This window comes from Apium graveolens, chromosome 9, assembly GCF_009905375.1.
Source record: "Apium graveolens cultivar Ventura chromosome 9, ASM990537v1, whole genome shotgun sequence".
In the NCBI taxonomy this organism is placed as follows: Eukaryota; Viridiplantae; Streptophyta; class Magnoliopsida; order Apiales; family Apiaceae; genus Apium; species Apium graveolens.
This window is the reverse complement of record NC_133655.1, coordinates 81,654,459-81,679,617: the sequence shown is the minus strand read 5'-3', so window position 1 is coordinate 81,679,617 and position 25,159 is coordinate 81,654,459. Positions and strand designations below refer to the sequence as shown.

Genomic DNA, 25,159 nt, shown 5'->3' with positions numbered 1-25,159 from the left:
ATAACTAGGCATTTGCTCCAGAGCCTCAGCGAAAGGTATATTGATGTGAAGTTTCTTGAACACCTCCAGAAACTTACCGAACTGCTTATCCAGCTTTTGTTGTTGCAATCTCTTAGGGAAAGGTGGTGGAGGATAGAGTTGTTTCTCCCCTGTATTACCCTCAGGCAGAGTGTGTTCAACAATAGTCTTCCTTGGTTCCGTCGCTTTCTCCTTTTGCTTAGCTTCTTCATCACCAACTTCAGCTTCTCCTTCTTTTGCTTTTTCAGCATCAGCAACTTTTCCAGACCTTAAGGTAATAGCCTTAACTTGCTCTTTAGCTTCCTTCCTGCCTGGCACTTCAGTATCACTGGGAAGTGTGCCAGGTTGACGATTGAGCACTGCATTGGCTATTTGACCGATTTGATTTTCCAAGGTCTTGATAGAAACCACCTGACTCTTGCAGAACAGCTTAAGTTCCTCAAAATCAGCACTAGAGGGTGGAGCTGCACCTCCTTGTTGAGGATATGATTGCCTTTGAGCATAATGCTGTAGTTGCTGGAATCCAGGTAGATTGAACTGTTTACTTACGCCTTGCTGATATGTTTGCTGAATAGCATTCTGATTATTACTCCAGCTGAAATTTGGATGATTTCTATTGTTAGGATGATAAGTAGGTAGCACAGGCTGCTGCTGTCGCTGATAATTGTTCACATACTGAACAGATTCATTAACAAGAGAACACTGATCCGTAGCATGAGAATCTGCACAAAGCTCACAGACCATAGCTATCTGATTGACCCCATAGGTGGCTAGAGAATCGACCTTCATAGACAGCGCTTGTAGCTGTGCTGCAATAACTATAGCTGCATTGACTTCCAGAATACCTGCTACCTTCCCAGGCATCATCCTTTGAGTTGGGTTTTGATGCTCATTTGCAGCCATAGTCTCAATAAGATTATAAGCCTCAGTATAGCTTTTGGCCCACAAGGCGCCTCCAGCTGCTGCATCGAGCATGGGCCGAGATTGGGCCCCCAAACCATTATAGAAACCAGTGATCACCATCCAATCAGGCATTCCATGATGTGGACACTTTCTCAACATTTCCTTATAGTGGTCCCAAGCTTCGCACATAGATTCTGTAGGTTGCTGTGCAAATTGAGTAAGAGCACTCCTCATAGCAGCAGTCTTCGCCATTGGATAAAACTTTACCAAAAACTTTTGCGCAAGATCTTGCCAAGTAGTGATAAACCCAGCTGGTTCAGAATGTAACCAGTCCTTAGCTTTATCCCTCAGTGAGAATGGGAAAAGCCTCAGCTTGATAGCCTCATCAGTCACACCATTATATTTGAAAGTACTACAGATCTCGACAAAATTCCTTATGTGCATATTGGGGTCTTCAGTTGCAGCACCTCCAAAAGAAACAGAATTCTGCACCATCTGAATAGTGCCCGGCTTGATTTCAAAGTTATTGGCCTCAATAGTCGGGTGCATAATGCTAGACTGAATGTCATCAATTTTGGGCCGAGAAAAGTCCATAAGAGCCGGATCTGCCGGAACTAAACGATCACCCATGGTTAATGGTTCTTTCTGCTCACTTCCTGAATCTGAATCTTCAAAATCTATCTTCTCCGGAATATCAAGAACTTCGTCGGTCTCCTCAGCCGTATCTAAAGTCCTCTTGCGAGTACAAGTCCTTGAATCCATAATTAAAAGTTATTACAACCCAAAATGATTACTTGATAAGTTTACAGTTAATTGCCATTATCTGCCACAAGTTATAATTATACATAATTGATTCTCAAAAGTAGAATGTCTGATCTACAGATAGATCTACCTCTGCAGCTATAGCAGCTACGATCTCAACGGGAAGGCGCGGGGCGCTTCCCACGCTCTTGCGCTGGGTCTGCTTGAGACTAGCCATCTTTCCTAACTGTTGTTGTGTGATGAAGAAATGAAGCAAGAGTGAGCATTACAGCTCGCAAGATAATATATAGTGTAATCAATAATGCAAGTATCTCAATAGATGGCTTACTGAAAACCTTTATCAAGTGTAAGATAATTACTTACTGGATATAAGCTTAAAGGAAGATGAAGTTACCAAATACTTCACTATACTTATATCATTTATAAGGCTACTTGAACTACCACTGTTCAAAGTATTATAGGTTTAAAAAGGGTCATCCCATAGATGAGACCACAAGTTAAGAATTGAATAGATTCAATCTTTGAAATATTATTGAATGAAATAAAGTTACGAGATACTTTATTTAGTCCCGATATATATCCACATATATATCTCTTAAACATTTCCTGGAACCTTTGTTATGTAAAGTATGAACAGAGTCTGTAACATCCAATGAATTGGAAAGGAAATTTTTTTTGGCATAAACCCGATATCTTGCTGATCAGGCAAAGATACCAATAAGTAACCTTTTCTACTAGTAGATGGATGAATCCCCCACCGGTCATCACCCTGGCCATATAAGGACCTTGTGCTGGACCGCCACCCGGCCTCTTACGCGTTGATGGACTGCCACCCAGCCACTTACACTTTGATAGACCGTACCCCGGCCTGTCGCTTATGCCGACTCAATTAGATGGGCTTACTTCCCGAACATTGGGTAAGTAATCAATTCATTTGTTTTCTCAAAACATCAACCACGTTGCGAATATAAAATACACCACAGAGCTGGATCCCCCAGGTTTTGAGCGAGTATTTAAATCCCCTTTGAAAGGAAGATCTTAAATATAAAAATGAGTTTTGGGGTCCACTCTAACTTTAAGAATCATTCTGAAGACTCGAAAACATTTTTAAGAATGTTTGGAGTACTACTGATTTATTAAAATAAATTAGTCCCGATATATTCGAAATATCTGAATATTATTATTTAAATAATATTCTCATAAAGATAATCCTTATTAAAAATATTCGAAGTAGAATTTTTAAAACTCATACTTGAAATGAATATTATATAACAAAAGATATACTTATACGAAAGTACTATCTTTATTTGAATAATCGAAAATAAGTTCGATTATCGAAAAATTATTCTTTGATAAAATAAAGAATATTATTAAATAATAAGCGGAGTCATAATACCTCGAATGAATATTATAAATATTATTCATTAAATAAAATAAACGGAGTCATACATCCTCAAATCAATATTCAAATAATATTCATTAAATAATATAAACTGAGTCATTAACCCTCGAATGAATATTCAAAATAATATCCATTTAATAAAATAAAAGTTATCGAATAAACCTTATTCGATTAATAGTTTTGAAAACTATATCACCATATATATATATATATTTAATATATATATAATATACTCGGAAACATCGACTCCCGGTTTAGAAATATGTTCACCTTTTGATCCCCTATACTAAGGGTAAACTCAAATACTGCTTATCTCTAGCATAGGTATTATGCTACTAATAAGCATTTGAACCAACATATATATAAATCAAGAATACGAAATATGCATGCATATATACCATATCACATGCTCCAATATATCGCAAGAATTTGCTAATAACAAATATGCATTTATCACAAGATCATGCATATACACATATACATCACAACAACAAAATATACGGGTAGAAAACTTGCCTGAGCGACTGGGGGTTATAAATGGCTCGGGACGAGTCTGGTAACCTATAAACAATATGTGAGTTGGAATTAAACCAAAGTCACTTGTAAATCTATACTTTAACCAAATTAGACTCTAACGCTCGCTTTGCGCTTACTGATTCTCTTAAGTCACTCGAGTACCCTCGGCTCCACCATTTTTAATAAATTAACCATTACGAGTTTTAAGGAGATTATTTTGCGAGTGTCTTACTAACTGCCTAACACACTTAACATAATTTTTTCATACACTAATTAACCCTTTTTAGGTCTTTAACCTATGTTTCAAAGTAAGGCGAGGGGTAATGTTTCATTCGCGAAATGTCGTTACTTAAAACGGCCGTTTCTCCTAAACCGTACATCGGAATCAAACGAACCACATATCAAAACGAAGCTCGTAACATGAAATATCTAAACATGGCAATGGTCAGAACCTAGCAGGGAGTTCTCGGGTCCTAATGTTATGAACAAAAGCAGTCTAAAGTAAATCGGACATTACGACGGCTATGTTTACGCGATTTCCCAATTTTATACCATTCCAATTCAACCACCAATCAATCCCAATTCATTCATACAACCAACATCCATCTACAATACATCATAACAGCCCCAATCAACTCAATATTAAAAATTATACTTATTCTTAAACTTGAATTTAAACTATACTTAAGTCCTTTAACCAAACCATAAGATTTCAACATTCAATTCACCACCATTCCAACCCAAACTCTAAACCAACAAGCATTAAGCTACTCTATTACCATAACAACCAAAATCATCCTAATATACAAAGTAAAGCTAGGGTTTGGAGATGATATACCTTCCTTGAAGTGATGTGAGTAGCTAGGAAGCCTTAAGAAGCCTTGAGATGTCTTAGGGATGCTTGGATCTTAAAGGAAAACAAGAAAAAATCAAGTTAAAAATCTTGAAATCACTATTCATTATCTTCTTCATTGATTTCTTGAAGAAGATTGTGAATGATTTGGAGGCTTAAATTCATAGGATAGCCATAACTATGCATAAGGAGTACTAGAGAATTATCTTACCAATTTAGGAAGCTTGGAACTTGAATTTTGAAAATTCTTATCTTTGAAATGGGAAAAAGCCGAGAGCATTGTTCTTGGTGAAGAGAAATAAAATCTTTGTTTTGATGAAATGATTTGTTTTGACTTGGTGGATGTAGTTTTGTTTGGATTTTTGGTTAATTACCTTATTAACCTTGTCTTTGTGTGGTTATAAACCAACCACACCTCCTCCCTCCCTATGTCATGCTTACATCACCTTATTGTGTCATCATCTCTTACTTGCCCTCTCCTTATTGGTTGGATGACCTCATCATCCCTAACCTCCTTGATTAACTTCCTAATTGTTTGCCTAATGACCGCTGATCTGTTATACGGTTCGCTTAACTTTCGTTTTCGTTTATCGTTTGAGGGATCATACCCGGGATCTTATTACTTGGGTTTCCTTAACCTTTCTCAATACATTATATTCCTTTTATGATCCTCTCTTATAATCCTTTAATTTAAATCCTTTTTATCCCGTTACCTTATACTCAATTCTTTCCGTATCTAGTGGATTTCCGGGAAAAATCAAAGTGTTCGGAATTGGATTCTGACGATCTTTACATACACTTATATACCATATAGAGTACTAATAAAATCTCAGAATATCCATAAAAGAAACCCTACATAGTGTGGCATGAACAGTTTTCTTATTCAGCAATATCAGCAAAAACACTATTCATAAGGGTTACAAAAAGTTCAAAATTTTGGGGGTTATTACAGTCTCCCCTCCTTAAAAGGATTCCGTCCCGGAATCAAGTAGAAAACAAATGGGGGTACTTTTCTAGCATTGCGCTCTCTAGTTCCCAAGTTGATTCTTCCACATTATGGTTCTGCCATAGCACTCTGACTAGTTTGATCACTTTATTCTGAAGCACCTGTTCCTTCTTATCCATAATCTTTACTGGTTTCTCCACGTAAATCAGATCTGGTTGCATATCCACATGCTTGTACTCCACTATGTGTCTGGCATCCCGATGATACTTCCTTAGCATTGACACATGGAATACATTATGAACTTGTTGTAGGTTCGGGGGTAAGGCTAGCTCGTAAGCCAACTTCCCAATCCGTCTTAGTATCTCAAAAGGTCCAATGTATCTAGGGCTTAGTTTTCCTTTCTTTCCGAATCTCATTAACCCCTTCCAAGGGGATATTTTTAGTAGTACTAAGTCCCCTACTTCATACTCCTTGTCCTTTCGGGCTAGGTCTGCATATTTCTTCTGTCTGTCTTGGGCTGCTACAAGCCGCCCTCTGACAAGATCCATTATGTCTTTGGTCCTTTGGACCACTTCGGGTCCGAGCATCTTCCGCTCCCCTACTTCATCCCAGAATAAGGGAGATCGACACCTTCTTCCGTACAGGGCCTCATAAGGCGGCATTCCGATGCTAGCATGAAAGCTATTGTTATAAGAAAACTCGATCAACGGCAAGTGATCATCCCAACTTCCTTTAAAATCTATTGCATAGACTCTCAACATATCCTCTAGTGTCTGGATGGTCCTCTCACTCTGCCCATCCGTCTGGGGATGGTACACGATACTCATATTTAACTTGGTCCCCGCACATTCTTCAAAGCTCCTCCAAAATCTGGAGTTGAATCTGGGGTCTCGGTCTGAGACAATGGACGCTGGGACTCAATGTCACGTCACTATTTCCTTAAGGTAAATGTCCACCAGTCTATCGACTGTGTACCTCTCATTGATAGTAATGAAATGAGCTGACTTTGTCAGTCGATCTATAATTACCCAAATGGCGTCATGATTGGCTTTCGTCCTTGGCAAGCCTACAACAAAATCCATCGCTATCTGTTCCCATTTCCATTCAGGAATCTCCAGGGGTCGTAAAAGTCCACTGGGTCTCTGGTGCTCTGCCTTTACTCTTTGGCAAGTCAAACATTTGCTTACCCATTCTGCTACGTCCCTCTTCATGTTGGGCCACCAGTAATATTCCTTCAAACCCCTATACATCTTGGTGCTTCCCGGGTGAATGGAATACCTTGAACTATGGCTTTCATCCAAAATCTCATCTTTAAGCTCTTGAACGTTCGGAACCCAAATCCTGTAGGAATACCTCATTATCCCCTTATTGTCTCTCTCAGTATGGATCTCTTCCCCAGTCATTGACTCTCTGCCCTCATTCATCATTCTTTCTTGGCACAATCTAATCTTTTCTAATAACTCTGGCTGCATTGATATCTCAAAAAGCTTTTCAGTTCCGGTTCCGGTTACCTTTACTTCTATTTCCATTCTCTCAAAATCCCTTATCAATTCTTCCGAAGTCGTTATCATTCTGAGCCTCTCCTTCCTACTGAGGGCGTCAGCCACCACATTGGCTTTCCCCGGATGATAGAGAATCTCACAATCATAGTCCTTGATTAGTTCTAACCATCTCCTCTGGCGCATGTTGAGCTCTTTCTGCGTAAATATGTACTTGAGGCTCTTATGGTCTGTAAAAATCTCGCACTTCTCTCCATACAAGTAGTGCCTCCAAATTTTTAAGGCAAAAACTATTGCCGCGAGCTCAAGGTCATGAGTAGGATATCTAATCTCGTATTCCTTCAGTTGTCTCGATGCATACGCAATCACTTTACCATGCTGCATAAGCACACACCCTAATCCTTTGTGCGACGCATCACTATATATCATAAAATCTCCTTTTCCGTCTGGCAATACCAACACCGGGGCCGTTACCAACCTTTTCTTTAGTTCCTGAAAATTGTTCTCGCATTTCTCCGTCCATTCAAACTTCTTTGTCTTACGAGTAAGTCGTGTCAAAGGGGCTGCGATCTTCGCAAAGTCCTGCACAAATCTACGATAGTAGCCGGCCAATCCTATGAAACTCCTTACCTCTGTGGGTGTGGTTGGCTTTTCCCAATTTGAGACCGCCTCTATCTTGGAGGGGTCGACCAATACTCCTTCTTTATTGATCACATGTCCTAAAAACTGTACTTCATTCCGCCAGAATTCACACTTCGAGAATTTGGCATATAACTGTTCCTCTCTGAGTATTCCTAGAGCTATCCTCAAATGCTCTGCATGTTCTGCCTCAGTCCTTGAGTAGATTAAGATATCATCGATAAAAACTATCACACACTTGTCCAAGTACTTCTTAAATACTCTGTTCATTAAATCCATGAAAGCCGCTGGGGCGTTGGTTAATCCAAAAGACATTACCAAGAACTCATAATGCCCATACCTGGTACGGAACGCTGTCTTGGGAATATCTTCGGGTTTAATCTTTAGTTGGTGATATCCAGTTCTCAGGTCAATCTTGAAAAAATAAACAGCATCCTTTAGCTGGTCGAACAGATCGTCTATTCTAGGTAACGGGTACCTGTTCTTTATGGTTAGCTTGTTCAACTCTCGATAGTCGATGCACAGCCTCATGCTCCCATCTTTCTTCTTAACAAATAACACTGGTGCTCCCCACGGAGACACACTGGGTCTTATCATACCCTTATCCAAGAGTTCCTGCAATTGGGTAGCTAATTCCTTCATTTCTAACGGGGCTAACTGGTAAGGTACTTTTGAAACTGGCGCCGTCCCTGGGCCAACTCAATCGCAAATTCAATCACTCTATCGGGTGGTAATCTCGGAAGATTTTGTGGGAATACATCTTCAAATTCGTTGACTACTGGAATATCTGGTAAGTTGGGCACCTCCTTTTGCGTGTCTACCACATAGGCTAGGTAAGCCTCCTTTCCTTTTCGTAGCATCCTTCTGGCCTAGGCCATGGTCAAAAATTTCCGCGTCTGCCTCTTTTCCCTAAATATGACTTCTTTCTTTCCTGGAATATTCAACTTAACTTTCTTCCCCTTACAGTCTATCTGAGCATCATTGCTAGATAGCCAGTCCATTCCCAAAGTTATATCAAATTCCCCTAACTTAAAAGGAATCAGATCAACACTGAAAGATTGTTCCCCTATGCCTAACTTACAGGCGTGTTGAATCAGATTAACAAGAATAACTTCATTGTTGGCTATTTCTACTTGTAAGGGCTCTATCAAGGGTTCAGCTTTAAGTCTTAATTTACGCGCAAAGTCCCTTGATATAAAAGATTTAGTTGCTCCTGAATCAAATAAAACGTTTGCACTGCCTGAATTTAGAGAAAGGGTACCTGCTATCACATCTGAATCTTTCATAGCATCCTGGACTGTCATGTTGAAAGTCCTTGCAGTAGGTGGCTTATTAGAAGCAGCCCTGCTTGCTCCCAAAGCTGCTGGTTTGTTCATTGGGCATTCCCTCTTCCAATGACCCGGGCGTCCACACTGATGACAAGTGGTGGTTGGGCGGGTAATGGGGGTTGACGAAGTGCACTTGTCCGAATAGTGACCCTCTCGACCACACTTGAAGCAGATTACCGGCTTTCCTTTACACTCCCCAGAATGCATTCTTCCACAAGTGTTACAGGCTGTCAATGGGGGTCGAGACTGGTTGGAATAGGACATTCTTGACTTCTGGCCGCTCTGGCTCACATTCACGCTCATTGGCCGCTTAAACCCAGTGTTCTTTCCCGGTAGGGACACTGCTCCTCGATTAAATCTAGTTGGGAAGCTCCTTCCTGCGGAACCCCCACCCATGCTCATACTTTTCCTCTTTATTCCCTTCTTCTCTCTTTCCTTCTGCATCTGTTCACTTCCGGCTTCTACAATTTTTGCCTTTTGCACCAGAGTGGCATAATCCGTAAGCTCAAGGATTGCCACCCTATTCTGAATCCTCGGTTTCAGTCCCTGCTAAAACCTCCTAGCTTTCTTTTCCTCGGTGCTCACAAACTCCGGCACAAACCTTGATAACTCAGTAAATTTCGCTTCGTACTCTGCTACAGATAAGTTATTCTACTTTAGCTCCAAGAACTTGAGCTCCATCTGGTTTTCCATAAACCTCGGGAAATACTTCCCCAGAAACAACTGACTGAACCTCTCCCAGGTTATGATAGCATCTGTCTTCATGTTTTTCTTGGCCTCCCACCAGTAGTTGGCCTCTCATTTCAGAAGGTAGGTAGCAAATACAGTCTTCTGTGCCTCATCGGTACTCAAAATCTCAAAGGATTTCTTCATTTCCTTTAACCATGCCCTTGCCTCAACTGGGTCGGCTGATCCGTGGAACTCAGGGGGCTTAAGGGACTTAAAAGCCCTGAAAGAGTTTGCCACAGTATTGTTATTTCCTTGAGGGGGTGGGTTGGGTTGACGTTCCAAGTTCTGCCTTAGTAGTTGCATGAACTGGCCCATGGGATCCATGCCTGGGTTTGGTATTGGTTGCTCAACCTCAGTTTCTCCTTCCTCAGCCTCTATCTCAAATCCCTCAACATCATATGTTTCCTCTTCCTCTTCATACAGGGAGTCATCCTGTTCAACATAATCCTCATCTTCCTCTTCACTGTGTTCCTGGTTCCTATCATCCTGGTTATGGCTTCCCTGGTCCTCAGATCCAGGGTTCGCCCTAGTTCCAATCTTTCTTGGCGGCATGATACTGATAAAATTTTTTTTTATTGGGAAATTCAACGTTAGGTCACAATCATACACAACATTGTGCCTTGCATAGCTCTGTTATGGGGAGAATGTATCTCGCAATTCTATTATATTATGACAGTTCTAATAAGAAGTGCAGTAATAATAATGATAAAAACAGTGATCTCGTTACTAAGGAACTGAACCGAAAGGAAACAAATATATACAATACGAGAAATACATAGTTTCGATCTGGTCAAAAGTACAACAGTGCTACAGCCATCTGTCCCAAAAGTGATACACAAGAGTCTATCTGTCTAGTCAGAAAAAGGGATGCTATATACAAGTCAACTATCCCGGAAAATTGGCTCTTACTAAGGCCTCGACTAACTAGATAACTAGACTATCCTATCGTCAATCCTGAATCACACGCCGGAGCGGGTCAGCTCCCATACCCTTTCCATCGCACGACGGAAAATACAGTCGGTCTGCCGCCTGGAGATCCTACCATGCCTGTCCCCCTGGAGCGATCTGAGTCTTGCTCGGGACGTGAGATCTATCTCCGTCAGCTCCCTCCTCAAGGATCGGGGTATAGTAGCCCTAGTCTCATAAGCTCGGGTACGCCTACCCGCCCTCTCCGCATCCAACTCCCTCCTGGCCTCATCCAGTCGGGCCTCAGCAACAGCCAATCGGTCCTCAGTACATCCTGAACATAGCCGTGGGCTAGCAAAGACTGCCTATGGGCAGGGTCGAGAGGTGGTGAATCCGGAGCCGCTGGGGGTGCCTCCTCGGTCTGTCTAGGCTCGGAAGTATGGGTCTCTGAGCTGTCATCATAAGTGCTCCAGGATGGTAGTGGAGGAGTAGGGGCTCTGACCACAGGGAGTGTGGGTAAAGGGGTACCAGTGTACACTACCATAGCTCTGACACGCTCCTCAGCCACTGGGACCTCATCCGGGTCCTCCTCATCTGAAATAGCAATGACCTCTGTCTCTGACTCCTCTGAGGGGTCCTCCTCATCCACCTCCATCTCAGGCTCCTCCTGATCCTCGACATCTAGCAGTGCCTCATCATGCTCACGCTCGAACATCTCAGGGTCCTCTATCTCATGCGCCTACACATTAAACGAGCTAAGTTACTATCATGATACTTATAAGGGTTCCCGTAAGGGTTTTAACTGTCAGCGCTATTTTAAGTAGTCCAACCATGAACTTGGCAAGAGTTCTTATTATCTTTGTGAGTTTATTATTATATCGTCGCATCATCTCTGAGGTTTATAACGCTTGGCTCTGATACCATTTATGTAACACCCCCAGATCCGGGGTCGGGGATCCGGGTCGTCACGGTCTTTCTTTCCACAATTATCACTTAACTTAATTAATAATAAACAACCTCATGCTGTGACCCCACACTAACACACACCACAACACGTCATAGTCTCAGAGATGAAATTGAAATAAGTACAAGTCCTTGAATCCACAATTAAAAGTTATTACAACCCAAAATGATTACTTGATAAGTTTACAGTTAATTGCCATTATCTGCCACAAGTTATAATTATACATAATTGATTCTCAAAAGTAGAATATCTGATCTACAGATAGATCTACCTCTACAGCTATAACAGCTACGATCTCAACGGGAAGGCGCGGGGCGCTTCCCACGCTCTTGCGCTGGGTCTGCTTGAGCCTGGGCATCTTTCCTAACTGTTGTTGTGTGATGAAGAAATGAAGCAAGAGTGAGCATTATAGCTCGCAAGATAATATATAGTGTAATCAATAATGCAAGTATCTAAATAGATAGCTTACTGAAAACCTTTATCAAGTGTAAGATAATTACTTACTGGATATAAGCTTAAAGGAAGATGAAGTTACCAAATACTTCACTATACTTATATCATTTATAAGGCTACTTGAACTACCACTGTTCAAAGTATTATAGGTTTAAAAAGGGTCATCCCATAGATGAGACCACAAGTTAAGACTTGAATAGATTCAATCTTTGAAATATTATTGAATGAAATAAAGTTACGAGATACTTTATTTAGTCCCGATATATATCCACATATATATCTCTTAAACATTTCCTGGAACCTTTGTTACGTAAAGTATGAACAGAGTTTGTAACATCCAATGAATTTTGGAAAGGAAAAGAATTTTGGCATAAACCCGATATCTTGCTGATCAGGCAAAGATACCAATAAGTAACCTTTTCTACTAGTAGATGGATGAATCCCCCACCGGTCATCACCCTGGCCACATAAGGACCTTGTGCTGGACCGCCACCCGGCCTCTTACGCGTTGATGGACTGCCACCCAGCCACTTACACTTTGATAGACCATACCCCGGCCTGTCGCTTATGCCGACTCAATTAGATGGGCTTACTTCCCGAACGTTGGGTAAGTAATCAATTCATTTGTTTTCTCAAAACAGCAACCACGTTGCGAATGTAAAATACACCACAGAGCTAGATCCCCCAGGTTTTGAGCGAGTATTTAAATCCCCTTTGAAAGGAAGATCTTAAATATAAAAATGAGTTTTTGGGGTCCACTCTAACTTTAAGAATCATTCTGAAGACTCGAAAACATTTTTAAGAATGTTTGGAGTACTGCTGATTTATTAAAATAAATCAGTCCTGATATATTCGAAATATCTGAATATTATTATTTAAATAATATTCTCATAAAGATAATCCTTATTAAAAATATTCGAAGTAGATGTTTTAAAACTCATACTTGAAATGAATATTAAATAACAAAAGATATACTTATACGAAAGTACTATCTTTATTTGAATAATCGAAAATAAGTTTGATAATCGAAACGTTATTCTTTGATAAAATAAAGAATATTATTAAATAATAAGCGGAGTCATAATACCTCGAATGAATATTATAAATATTATTCATTAAATAAAATAAACGGAGTCATACATCCTCAAATGAATATTCAAATAATATTCATTAAATAATATAAACTGAGTCATAAGCCCTCGAATGAATATTCAAAATAATATTCATTTAATAAAATAAAAGTTATCGAATAAACCTTATTCGATTAATAGTTTTGAAAACTATATCAACATATATATATATATATATATATAATATACTCGGAAACATCGACTCCCGGTTTAGAAATATGTTCACCTTTTGATCCCTTGTACTAAGGGTAAACTCAAATACTGCTTATCTCTAGCATAGGTATTATGCTACTAATAAGTATTTGAACCAACAGATATATAAATCAAGAATACGAAATAGGCTTGCATATATACCATATCACATGCTCCAATATATCGCAAGAATTTGCTAATAACAAATATGCATTTATCACAAGATCATGCATATACGCATATACATCACAACAACAGTTTATACGGGTAGAAAACTTGCCTGAGCGACTGGGGGTTATAAATGGCTCGGGACGAGTCTGGTAACCTATAAACAACATGTGAGTTGGAATTAAACCAAAGTCACTTGTAAATCTATACTTTAACCAAATTAGACTCTAACGCTCGCTTTGCGCTTACTGATTCTCTTAAGTCACTCGAGTACCCTCGGCTCCACCATTTTTAATAAATTAACCATTACGAGTTTTATGGCGATTCTTTCGCGAGTGTCTTACTAACTGCCTAAAACACTTAACATAATTGTTTCATACACTAATTAACCCTTTTTAGGTCTTTAACCTATGTTTCAAAGTAAGGCGAGGGGTAATGTTTCGTTCGCGAAACGTCATTACTTAAAACGACCGTTTCTCCTAAACCGTACATCGGAATCAAACGAACCACATATCAAAACGAAGCTCGTAACATGAATATCTAAAAATGGCAATGGTCAAAACCTAGCAGGGAGTTCTCGGGTCCTAATGTTATGAACAAAAGCAGTCTAAAGTAAATCGGACATTACGACGGCTATGTTTACGCGATTTCCCAATTTTATACCATTCCAATTCAACCACCAATCAATCCCAATTCATTCATACAACGAACATCCATCTACAATACATCATAACAGCCCCAATCAACTCAATATTAACAATTATACTTATTCTTAAACTTGAATTTAAACTATACTTAAGTCCTTTAACCAAACCATAAGATTTCAACATTCAATTCACCACCATTCCAACCCAAACTCTAAACCAACAAGCATTAAGCTACTCTATTACCATAACAACCAAAATCATCCTAATATACAAAGTAAAGCTAGGGTTTGGAGATGATATACCTTCCTTGAAGTGATGTGAGTAGCTAGGAAGCCTTAAGAAGCCTTGAGATGTCTTAGGGATGCTTGGATCTTAAAGGAAAACAAGAAAAAATCAAGTTAAAAATCTTGAAATCACTATTCATTATCTTCTTCATTGATTTCTTGAAGAAGATTGTGAATGATTTGGAGGCTTAAATTCATAGGATAGCCATAACTATGCATAAGGAGTACTAGAGAATTATCTTACCAATTTAGGAAGCTTAGAACTTGAATTTTGAAAATTCTTATCTGTGAAATGGGAAAAAGCCGAGAGCAATGTTCTTGGTGAAGAGAAATAAAATCTTTGTTTTGATGAAATGATTTTTTTTGGCTTGGTGGATGTAGTTTTGTTTGGATTTTTGGTTAATTACCTTATTAACCTTGTCTTTGTGTGGTTATAAACCAACCACACCTCCTCCCTCCCTATGTCATGCTTACATCACCTTATTGTGTCATCATCTCTTACTTGCCCTCTCCTTATTGGTTGGATGACCTCATCATCCCTAACCTCCTTGATTAACTTCCTAATTGTTTGCCTAATGACCGCTGATCTGTTATACGGTTTGCTTAACTTTCGTTTTCGTTTATCGTTTGAGGGATCATACCCGGGATCTTATTACTTGGGTTTCCTTAACCTTTATCAATACATTATATTCCTTTTATGATCCTCTCTTATAATCCTTTAATTTAAATCCTTTTTATCCCGTTACCTTATACTCAATTCTTTCCGTATCTAGTGGATTTCCGGGAAAAATCAAAGTGTTCGGAATTGGATTCTGACGATCTTTACATACACTTATATACCATATAGAGTACTAATAAAATCTCAGAATATCCATAAAAGAAACCCTACATAGTGTGGCATGAACAATTTTCTTATTCAGCAATATCAGCAAAAACACTATTCATAAGGGTTACAAAAAGTTCAAAATTTTGGGGGTTATTACACTAAAGTACCTGAAACACAACCAGAAACAATAAGTAACATGTCTTAATCACTGAGTCCTAATGATCAATGATGGTAAGTACATAAACTAAACAAATACGTTGAGTCCCCGGCAGCAACGCCAAAAACTTGTTAGGGCGAAAACACGCGCTAATAACACACGCAAGTATACATTCTAGTTCGTTCCCACAGAGACTCAGACTAATTATGTTCAATTAAACTCACTCACCAATGTATGATTACTTCTCAATGTTAAGACAATAACACTTAGATTTGATTAACTAATTATTAACTACAATTAACTACGAGAATTAAACACTTAATTAACACTTCATTAACAATATTAAAACACTCATGAGATCACAACTTCATTACTACTTCCTTCAATAGCTATTGTTCTTACCCTTAGCATGCAACAGTGATGATATTAATCGAATAACACGAAACTGATGAAAGCCAACATTCATTGTACTAATACCATTCTACCAAGTATCCACAATTAAGATAGAAGTTGAATAGGCATCAATTATGTTGAGTCCCTATATGTCTACAGAAATTGACAACATAACGATTTAAGCACAAGTTATTCCTTTTGATTACACAGGGCGAATAAAATGGTTAGAGTTACTCACTAATCATGCATACTCTTACATGAACCTATGCTAGCATGGCAAGTTCTAAATCTCAAGATCCACCGTCGCTTCAAAAGAGATTAACACCCTATCTTATATGTTCGCGACGCACATAAGACGAATATGCACAACCAATACTAGATATCATACAATCATCACACACTAAGGTATTAAACAACTAACTAAAGAATTCCATAGTAAATCCGTTACGACCCCATGATCACGATTAGCCCATGATTGAACTCATTGTCACCATGGGTTCATATGAAAACATGATAATAACACACGAGAATAATAACTAAAACTACTTATATTAAACCAGAGTACGTCACAAGAGTAAATAGGTTCAAAGTAAAGAAAACTAGCATCCAATGTTACAACGAAATAAAGAATCACAAGAAAATATGCTTCCTCTTCGTTGCGGTGTGCTAAAACGGTCTTCTTCCTTATCTCCTCGCTCTTCGATTAATACTACGATCCAACCATTGTGAAACGTCTCTGAAATCTACTTATATAGGAGTCCCATAAAGCCCAACTAACTCAGAAGTTGGAAGTCAAACAGAAATAGGAGTCTAAAATATTAATTCTGAAAATCCATCCCTGCGCGGCCGCTCAGCATTCCTGAGCGGGCGCTCAACTTCCTGAGCGGTCGCTCAGCAGAGCTGAGCGGGCGCTCAACCCCCTTCTGGAAACTGATATGTTTTTCTCCCATTTCTTCACTGCAATCTGCTCCTATCTTCCCACTTGCAATGCTAAACACATGCCAAGGCTTATTATTGATGAATTCTCTCCCGAAATGCAATTAATACCCTGAAGTGCACAAACACTAGAAAAACGCATCAAATACACAAAATACTTGATTTCAAGACACCAATTCAAGCTATTATAAGACGTTCTAAGTGGTATAAAATGCCACTTATCAACAGCTGCTTACAAGTTTGAACAACTAAACTTCATAGAAATACTTACAGAATACATTTTGATATGTTTCTCTAGAAAAATGTATTTGCTTAGTTAATTGTTCTACTTGTTTCACTTAGTTTATATATCACCAAGTTTACATGACAATAAGACAAGATAATAAAACAAAACATATCTAGTCTAACTCCATGCTGCTTCACTACTCTATTCCTACATCTTTGGATATCTTCATAATTGCATGGAAATGGTAATGCTTCTTTGTTCTCAAAATCCTGCTTAACAGGCTTCCATATTCCTTTTGCAAACACCCAACACATGTGACTGTGTTGTCACTGTCAACATCTATTTGAATTTGATCATCCGTCAGGACTATGTTTGTCATCCATCGGAACTTTGTTGATCATCCGTGTGGAGTCTTGTAGATCATCCTTCGGGAGTCTATCTGCCACTTGACTCTATTTCACTTATACAGAATTACAAGACATCTCATATTTACAACTAATCAACCTATTCTGCATATCAATCTAGTAGTCAACATGACTTAGAAAACCCTACACAATCTACTTGACTAATACATGTTGTTTGCAGAAATGTGCTACAATATTTATTTGTTACATAAGCTACTCACTCGATGGATGTCAATTTGTCATCCGTCGGGACTACAAAGTTCATCCGTCGGGACTATATTAGATCATCCGTCGAGTGCTACAAATTTCACTAAGTTAAATCTACTTAGGAGTTTTGTTTAACTTATCATCAAGTTTACAACATATTCCTAACAGTACTGCTGCTCCTGCACCGAGATATCTAGCATAAGGTTAGTCCAGCTGATCTCTCCTTTCTGTCTTTTCAGGAAAAGAGCAAACTCTTCCCAAGACTTCGGGAGCTTTTCAATCATAGCCATAACCCTAAACTTCTTAGCAAGGTCCATGTTGGACTCCTTCAAAGCATGCACTAACATCTCAAACTCATGCACCTACTCAGTCATGGATTTAGTATCTACCAGTTTGAAATCAAGAAACTTAGCCACATAATACTTTTTCAACCCTTGCGAGTCAGTATTGTGTGTCTGGTCAAGCTTCTTCCATAAAAGCTTAGCAATGTTGGAGTCAGATGAATAAACATCGAAGAGGGTATTCGTTAAGGCTGCCAAAATTGTAGCCCTAACTGCCCCATCCTTTTCCTCCCATATAGCATAGGCCTTAACAGTTTTAGCCTTCTTTAGATCCACCACTAGTTTTTATACTGCACCACCTGTCATAGACCCTTAACCATAAGCCAAAACTTTATAATGCTATGCTAGCAAGAAAAACAAGCCCCCCGCCAAATTTCCCAGGCATGCCCGTTAAATCGATGGGCTGTAGGAAATAGTACGTGATGCAATCCATAGTGGTTGCGGTATCACCAGAACCAAAGCCCTCATCAACAATAACATGTGTTGTGGAAGAAAAACTAGAGTACGTCAGTAATTAATGCTAGGGTTTGTGAGCTTCGAGCTTTAATGGCTGCTCTCCCATTCAGGACTATCAGTCCTTGCAAGATGCCTACGTATCTCTGTGTAGTGGAGAATCAAGCCAAAAATGTAGTTCTAAGTTGAGGGGTAGAGCCCTTTATATAGAGGTGAATCATGGGTTGGACTTATATTGGGAGACTTGGTGGACAAGTCTCCAACTTAGATGGTGATTAGGAGTCCTATAAGGAAGAAACTCCAGAACCTTTGTAGGACTTTGAGTCTATTTAGGACACACGTCTCTGCTCTTCCAGCCGTATTGTGCTTAATCCGTGAACAGCTTGTGTTCGTGGACCTTGACGGCCTCTGTTGGCGGGCCTTGACTACATGGGCCATCCTGAGTCTGCTACAAGCTTGGACCATACAGGTCTGTAGTGGACTTCATACAAGAAGACAAAGTGTAATTAATATGATATTTAATATGTCTTTAGGATGTATTTTCTATCCATATTATTTACCCCCAACTTTCAGGAATACTGATTGAGTTTTCATGGAAGTTATAATGGTCTTTTCGTGACTCGGGGTACTTGGCCCTTCTCGGGTATCGACCCTTCATGGGTGTCGGCCCTTCATGGGTATTGCCGTTCTATCGTAAAGTATGGAGCGACCTACACATTTACAATGACTTATATAGTGAGAGTTTACGCACTTAAGGCTGTTGCACAAGCTAATTGGATAGAGTTTAACACCAAACGGTCCTAATCGGGACTAAAAAGCGAGCTTTTATCATCCCTTAACCTTTGTCAAGGTTAATCACATGATGAAAGATGCTAACAGGCCCTATTCGGGGCTAATCGACCCTAATAGAGGCTAATTTCCATGTTCAACTGCTTATTAGGCCTAAAAGAGCCTAATTTTAAGCTAGAACACACTAATTGGCCTTAATCTAGGCTAATTTGCCCTAATTGAGGCTAATTTTTCTTTATCTGGACTAATTAGTATGCATACGACACTAATGATCCCTAATTCACACTAATCACGTGAGTGAATAGGTTAAAGGGCCCTAATAGGGGCTAATTTTATCACACGAGTCACTAATTCCCCCTAACATGGGTTAATTATGTGTAATATACACTAATCGACCCAATCGAGGCTAAATTTCACTAATCGGCCCTAATCGGGGCTTAATCTTAAAATTCAGAAAATTTAAAATTTTCGAACTTTTTCTATTTTTCCCTATTTTCGCAAAAAGTTTCAAAAAATTTCTCAGGGGGTCGCCGGGACTCCGCGGGACCTTCTGCAGGGCAACCTGCAGGAAGTCCTGCTCGGCCAAAAGGTCCTTTTGCAAGCTGGTCGGCCGGGCCTGGTTGGCTAGGGGCAGGATCTCCTGTCCCCTGTTGGCCAGGGGTGTTTGCTCCAATATTTTTTATTGCAGAACCTTCTATCCGGATGCAAGCCCTTCGTGTATTCTGCTAGGCTCTTCTTGCTCTTGGTTATCCATGAAATTAATCTCAAGGTGATCCTAGAGTTCCTTGTGGTTCCGCTACTCTTGTTTCAGCGAACATACTGTACTCATTCTATCGAACATTTTGTACTCGTTCTATTGAACGTTCTGTGCTATATTGAACTTGTTCTATAGGAAGTCCTATACTCCATTGAACTTGTTCAAAACTTGCTTTATAGGATGTTTTGTACTCCAACAAACTCATTCTCGTAGATGTTCTAGTCTTCACGATACTTATTTCCGCTGAGGGTTATCCTTTCCAAGAGACTTCAAAGAGGGCTCTAGGGCCACTCTCAGGGTGGTCTGGTCGGCCAAGAGGAAAAATTTTCTGAACTTGCTACGGTAAACGCTTTACTCTTCACGAAACTTATTTTCATGAACCCTCTGGACTTCACATAACTTGTTCTCGCTGACGTTCGGATTTTTATGGAACTCATTCTCGTGGACGTCCTAGTCTTCACAAAACTTGTTTCTGTTGGAGGTCAACCCCTTTTTACGAATTCACATAAAATTTCATAAGAGGGCCACCAGAACAACTTCGGAAGACCTTAAGGCTCTCCAATAGAGGCTCCTTGTCGGCCGTAAGGCCTCATTTGTTTCCTGGTCTTCCAGGTCTGCTCTAACCAGACCTTGGGGCCTTCCGGGCTCTCCTATAGAGGCTCCTGGTTGGCCGTAAGACCTCATTTGTTGGCTGGTGATCCAGGCCTAGTCTTAATGGACCTTGGGGCCCTCCGGACTCTCCTACAAAGGCTCCTGGTCGGCCATAAGGTCTCATTTGTTGGTTGGTTGGCCAGGCCCGGTCTTAATGAACCTCGGGAGTCTCCTACAGGGTAATCTGATCCGTTATGAAGAGAATGTTCTATTCTCGTACTTGTGAGTACTCTAGCCTTCACGAAACTTGTTCGGCTGAAAAGCTAATTTTGTTCTAATTTTTATAAGCTTTATTAATCTTGGTGATTAATGTAATCAGCCCTTAGCTAAGACTAATGACTTATATTTAGTACCAGCCAGGCTTTCGAGAGGTACCTGCTAACGCGAACCAGGAAGAGTTATGACGTGCTGTAGTACGTAGCTCTTTTCCTATAAAAGAATATGAGAAGTGTTCATTTCCATTCACACATTCATTTCTCAACTTCTCAAATTCTTAAATTCTCTCAAGCTTTTCACAAGCTCCCAACTCTTCTCGAGCTTTTCAGGATGTCTCAAGGTTAAGGTCCTAGCAAATCATTTTTCTCCATGAAGGAAGCTATGCACTAGAGGGCTACTATTTGCTCTCTACAAGGTAGAGCTTTTATTTCTCCTTTCTCTATTAACCATGTTTTAACAGTGTGAAGAGCATGCTGGATGGGAGGGCGGACGAGTACCCAAGTACTGTCCTCTTTGATGCGTTCCACCATAGGAGTATGCTCCGTGAAGGGGATGTTGAAGAGATTCGGTCGAGTTACTCTTGGCCTGAATGTTTAGAGATCCGCAAGGCTAAGCCTAGTGAGAGGGCTTGCAATCTTAGTCCCCAGAGACTATTTGTTACAAGGCAGCCTTGAAGTCCGGACTAAAGTTTTCCATGCACCCCTTTATTCCGAGGCTTCTGGCTGAGCTCAAGATTCATCCGTGCAGCTTTACCCCAATGGATGGGCTTTTATCATTATCTTTATAGTGAGGTTCCATGACTTGGGCATCCCATTGAGCGTAACAATGTTCTGAAGCATCTTTAGATGAAAACTTCTCCTCTGAACATACTAGGTTGGGTCATGATACAGTATAGGGCTCATGTTCTTCATATAGTGAACACGAGTTCTCTTCATGACTTAAACCACAACTGGAATAAGTAGTTTGTGGTCTTATAATGTATCGGTGGAGACTTGGGGGTGTACTTCAGGCGTGACTTCAACATTCCAGTTGACAGTTCTCATTACATTCTCAATCTTTCAGTTGCTGAGCTTCTTGCCCGTGACCTCCTTATTGATGATGACGGGAGAACCCTTTATTGGGAGTTCGTAACAGAAACCAAGCTCGTCGAGGCTAGCATTAACAGCCTTTCTATAGAGGATATTTATTTTTATTCTACTTCAACTTTGTGCAAGTTTATTCTTATACTAACTTCTTTTCATCTCGTTTCAGCTGGTGAGGCTCTTGACGCCAAGGTCAACAAGAGCTGTGTGGTCACGGGAAGGATGGCCCGGGATGCAGCCAAGCAAGCCAACCGTGTCCCAAAGATTTTGGCTTTCCTTGAAGTGTCTGGATCTGGAAAAAAGAGGACCAAATACTTTGATGGGAGTGCAAGGACACCTTGGGAACCTTGTTGGGGTATGTACGCCAATGACTCGGTGTTTAACAATCCGGGTCTAGCCCTCGAGTGGTCGAGGAATTGCGTTACTCCTCCCGACCTTTTGTTTGTCTCCTCTGGGGAAAAACTACTTGAGGCCGAGATGCTGGGGCCTCACGCCTTGTATTAGGTACACTTCAACTTGTATAAACATTTATTTAAGTGCACTTCTTCTAGAACTTGAAGAAATTTCATAGGAATCACCCTTAAAGGGGGTCCTGCTCGGCCAAAGGACCTTGTTTCATGTTGGTCGGCCAAGGATGGTCGGTCTAGGCCTTGTGCTTGGGGACTCATCCCTTATGACTTAAAATTTTTATAACTCCTCTTTATTTTCCCCTTGTCAGGCCAATGCTTACTTCGCTACGTCCTCCACTCAGAGCATAAAGATGAGAAGTGACTATGCAGTACTGTAGACCTCAATGAACAAGATGAAGATCTCTTCGGACGAGTGGGAGTTCAAAGCCCATGAAATGGAGGGAAATATTGCATCCTTGGAGAGGAAGTGCATAAAGTGGAGGAGAATCGGAAGAAGGAATGGAAAGACCGCGTGGACTCATACCATAGATCCTCGTCATTCACTAAGATGATGGATGAGCACGACGATGAGATGCGCCCTGTCAACCTTGCCATAGGTTGGAAGAGGGGAGTCAAGGATGTTCATGACATGTATCCAGACGTGGTCGACCGAATTCTCCTCTATTTCCCCTGGAAGTTACCTGTTATGGACCCCTCCGGGAAGGCCTCCGAGTCTGTGCCCAAGACTCCCCGTATACGGTCTCAGTCTAGTTCCAGTTGTGGGGGTTCTGTTTCTAAGGGTAAGTCCCATTTGGGTAGTCCCAGCTCCAAAGCAGTTACGGAAAGATCAAGGAGCCGATTGCAGGGAGCAGCAACTCCTCCTCCGAGGCTAGTTCAGATGAGTAAGAGGGGGGATGAAGAAGGCCAGAGAGCGGGGAATGTGAGGAAGAGGAGGGATCTTCTGGCGAGTGACTGTTATGGTATTGCATGGCTAGATTGCCGCATGTGGCTGTATTTTCAGACTTTATTTATTCAGATTATATTGGTTTGTATTCTATTGGTCCTTCGAGACTTGACTTAAGATCCTTCAGGATCCTTATTTATGCATTATGTTTGATTTCGTTTCATACTTGTCTTTATTTTCGGTATTTGGTCCTTCGAGACTTGCATTCTTTAAATGCTCATACTTAAATAAATTGGTAGGCAAGATGATAGAAATAAACTTGTATAAATAGATAACATCTCTGAGAAATGGGTTCAACCCTTACATAAGATGATTTCTTCGACCTTATTCATAAACTTAATACTATGTACTGGGAATAAATCACAAACTTCCTAAACATAATAAACCTTCAGGTTTGATGCGTGCCAAAGTACGGGGCACTTCGTCACCGTTCAGGGTCTCCAACTTATAGGATCCTCGTCCTAATACCTACCTGGCCTTATAAGGCTCTTCCTAGTTAGGGGCTAGTTTTCCTCTCCCCCCGAATCCTGATGCCTCAATCTTCCTCAGAACCAAGTCCCATTACTGAAAGAACCTTTCTTTAACCATTCTATTGTAATAGAGGGAGGCTCTTCATTGATGCCCTGCATTACGGGTATTGGCCTCATCTCTGACCTCATCAATGAGATCGAGAGCGAGCCTCATGCCTTCTTCATTGGTCTTTGGTTCATAATCTTCGATCCTAGGTGATTCATAGGTGATCTGGAGGGGCACCACGGCCTCGGCTCTGTAAGCCAGCATAAATGGGGTAGCTTCAGTAGTCACCTTGCAGGTGGTGCGATATGCCCATAGTATAGGTAGCAACTCATCTGCCCAAGTATTCCTTGAGTGTTCTACCCTTTTCTTAAGTCCATCAAGGATGATTCTGTTAACCACTTCCGCCTGCCCGTTCGCTTGTGGGTATGCGACCGAGGTGAAGCGAAGCTCTATGTTTATTATCATCACAATACTCTATGTACTCTGCATTATCAAATTGTCGCCCATTATCCGTGATAAAGATGCGTGAGATCCCAAATCGGCATATCACATTCTCCTAGAAGAATTGGGCAATTTTCTTGGTGGTTATCTTGGCTAGTGCCTTAGCCTCAATCTACTTTGTGAAATAGTCTATGGCTACCACAATGAACTTCCTCTGTCCCGATGCTACAAAAAATGGTCCAAGTATATCCATTCCCCACATAGCAAAAGGGATGGGTGTGCTGATAGATGTAAGCCTCTCTGGGGGCTGTAATACTATTGGGGAGTGCCTTTGGCATCTATCACATTTCTTCACATAAGTCTTTGCATCAGCTAGCATAGTTGGCCAGTAGTATACCAATCGAGTTATCTTGTAAGCGAGGGCCCTGCCCCCCAAGTGTTGTCCACAAATCCCTTCATGGGCTTCTTTAAGCGACTCCTCTGCTTCAAGATGTCTCAAGCACTTTAGGTATGGAATAACAAAGGACCTCTTGTAGATAAGGGCTTCAATCAATGAATATCTCAATGCTCATATCGACAGCTTGCGTGCCTCCTGGGCATTGTCGTGGAGCCATCCAGTCTCTAGGTCGGTTTTAATCGGGTCTATCCAACAACTTGCCACACCAATCAGTGATATTAGATTTATGACATGTATAGTAGGGGTCTTCAGGACCTGGAAGTAGATACTTCTCGGATAGTTCTCGATCTCAGATGAGGCGAACTGGGATAGGGCATCAGCCATAGTGTTCTCCTCTCTCGGAACATGCTCTGTGTATAATTCATCAAACTGAGTCAGTATTCCCTTCACGACTCTCATGTACTTGGCCATAGTGTCATCTTTTGCCTCAAACTCTCCATTGACTTGAGCAACTACAAGTCTTGAGTCTCCATAGACCTTCAGGTTTTTGGCCCTCACGACTCTAGCCAAGCCTAAGTCGGCTATCAATGCTTCGTATTCTGCTTCGTTATTCGTAGTTGTAAAGTCCAACTTCAAAGCATACTCAATCATGAACCCATCGGGGCTTTGCAAGAC

At 40.5% G+C, this 25,159-nt stretch overlaps 1 protein-coding gene and 1 non-coding gene across 2 annotated transcripts; one reads left to right on the top strand and one right to left on the bottom strand.

Annotated features, from left to right (window-relative positions):
* Window positions 1–1,051: 1,051 nt before the first annotated feature.
* On the top strand, window positions 1,052–1,158 carry LOC141688134 (small nucleolar RNA R71). The gene has a single exon (XR_012561596.1). It is a non-coding gene; the product is annotated as a small nucleolar RNA R71 (small nucleolar RNA).
* Window positions 1,159–23,742: 22,584 nt separating this feature from the next.
* LOC141685358 (uncharacterized) lies at window positions 23,743–24,111 on the bottom strand. The gene has a single exon (XM_074490466.1). It carries the CDS (start codon window positions 24,109–24,111, stop codon window positions 23,743–23,745), a length of 369 nt encoding a protein of 122 aa, XP_074346567.1.
* Window positions 24,112–25,159: the final 1,048 nt, after the last annotated feature.

Excerpts from the sequence above, each read along its gene's own strand:
- LOC141685358 (XM_074490466.1), bottom strand. The coding sequence starts at position 24,111 with ATGATAATAAACATAGAGCTTCGCTTCACCTCGGTCGCATACCCACAA.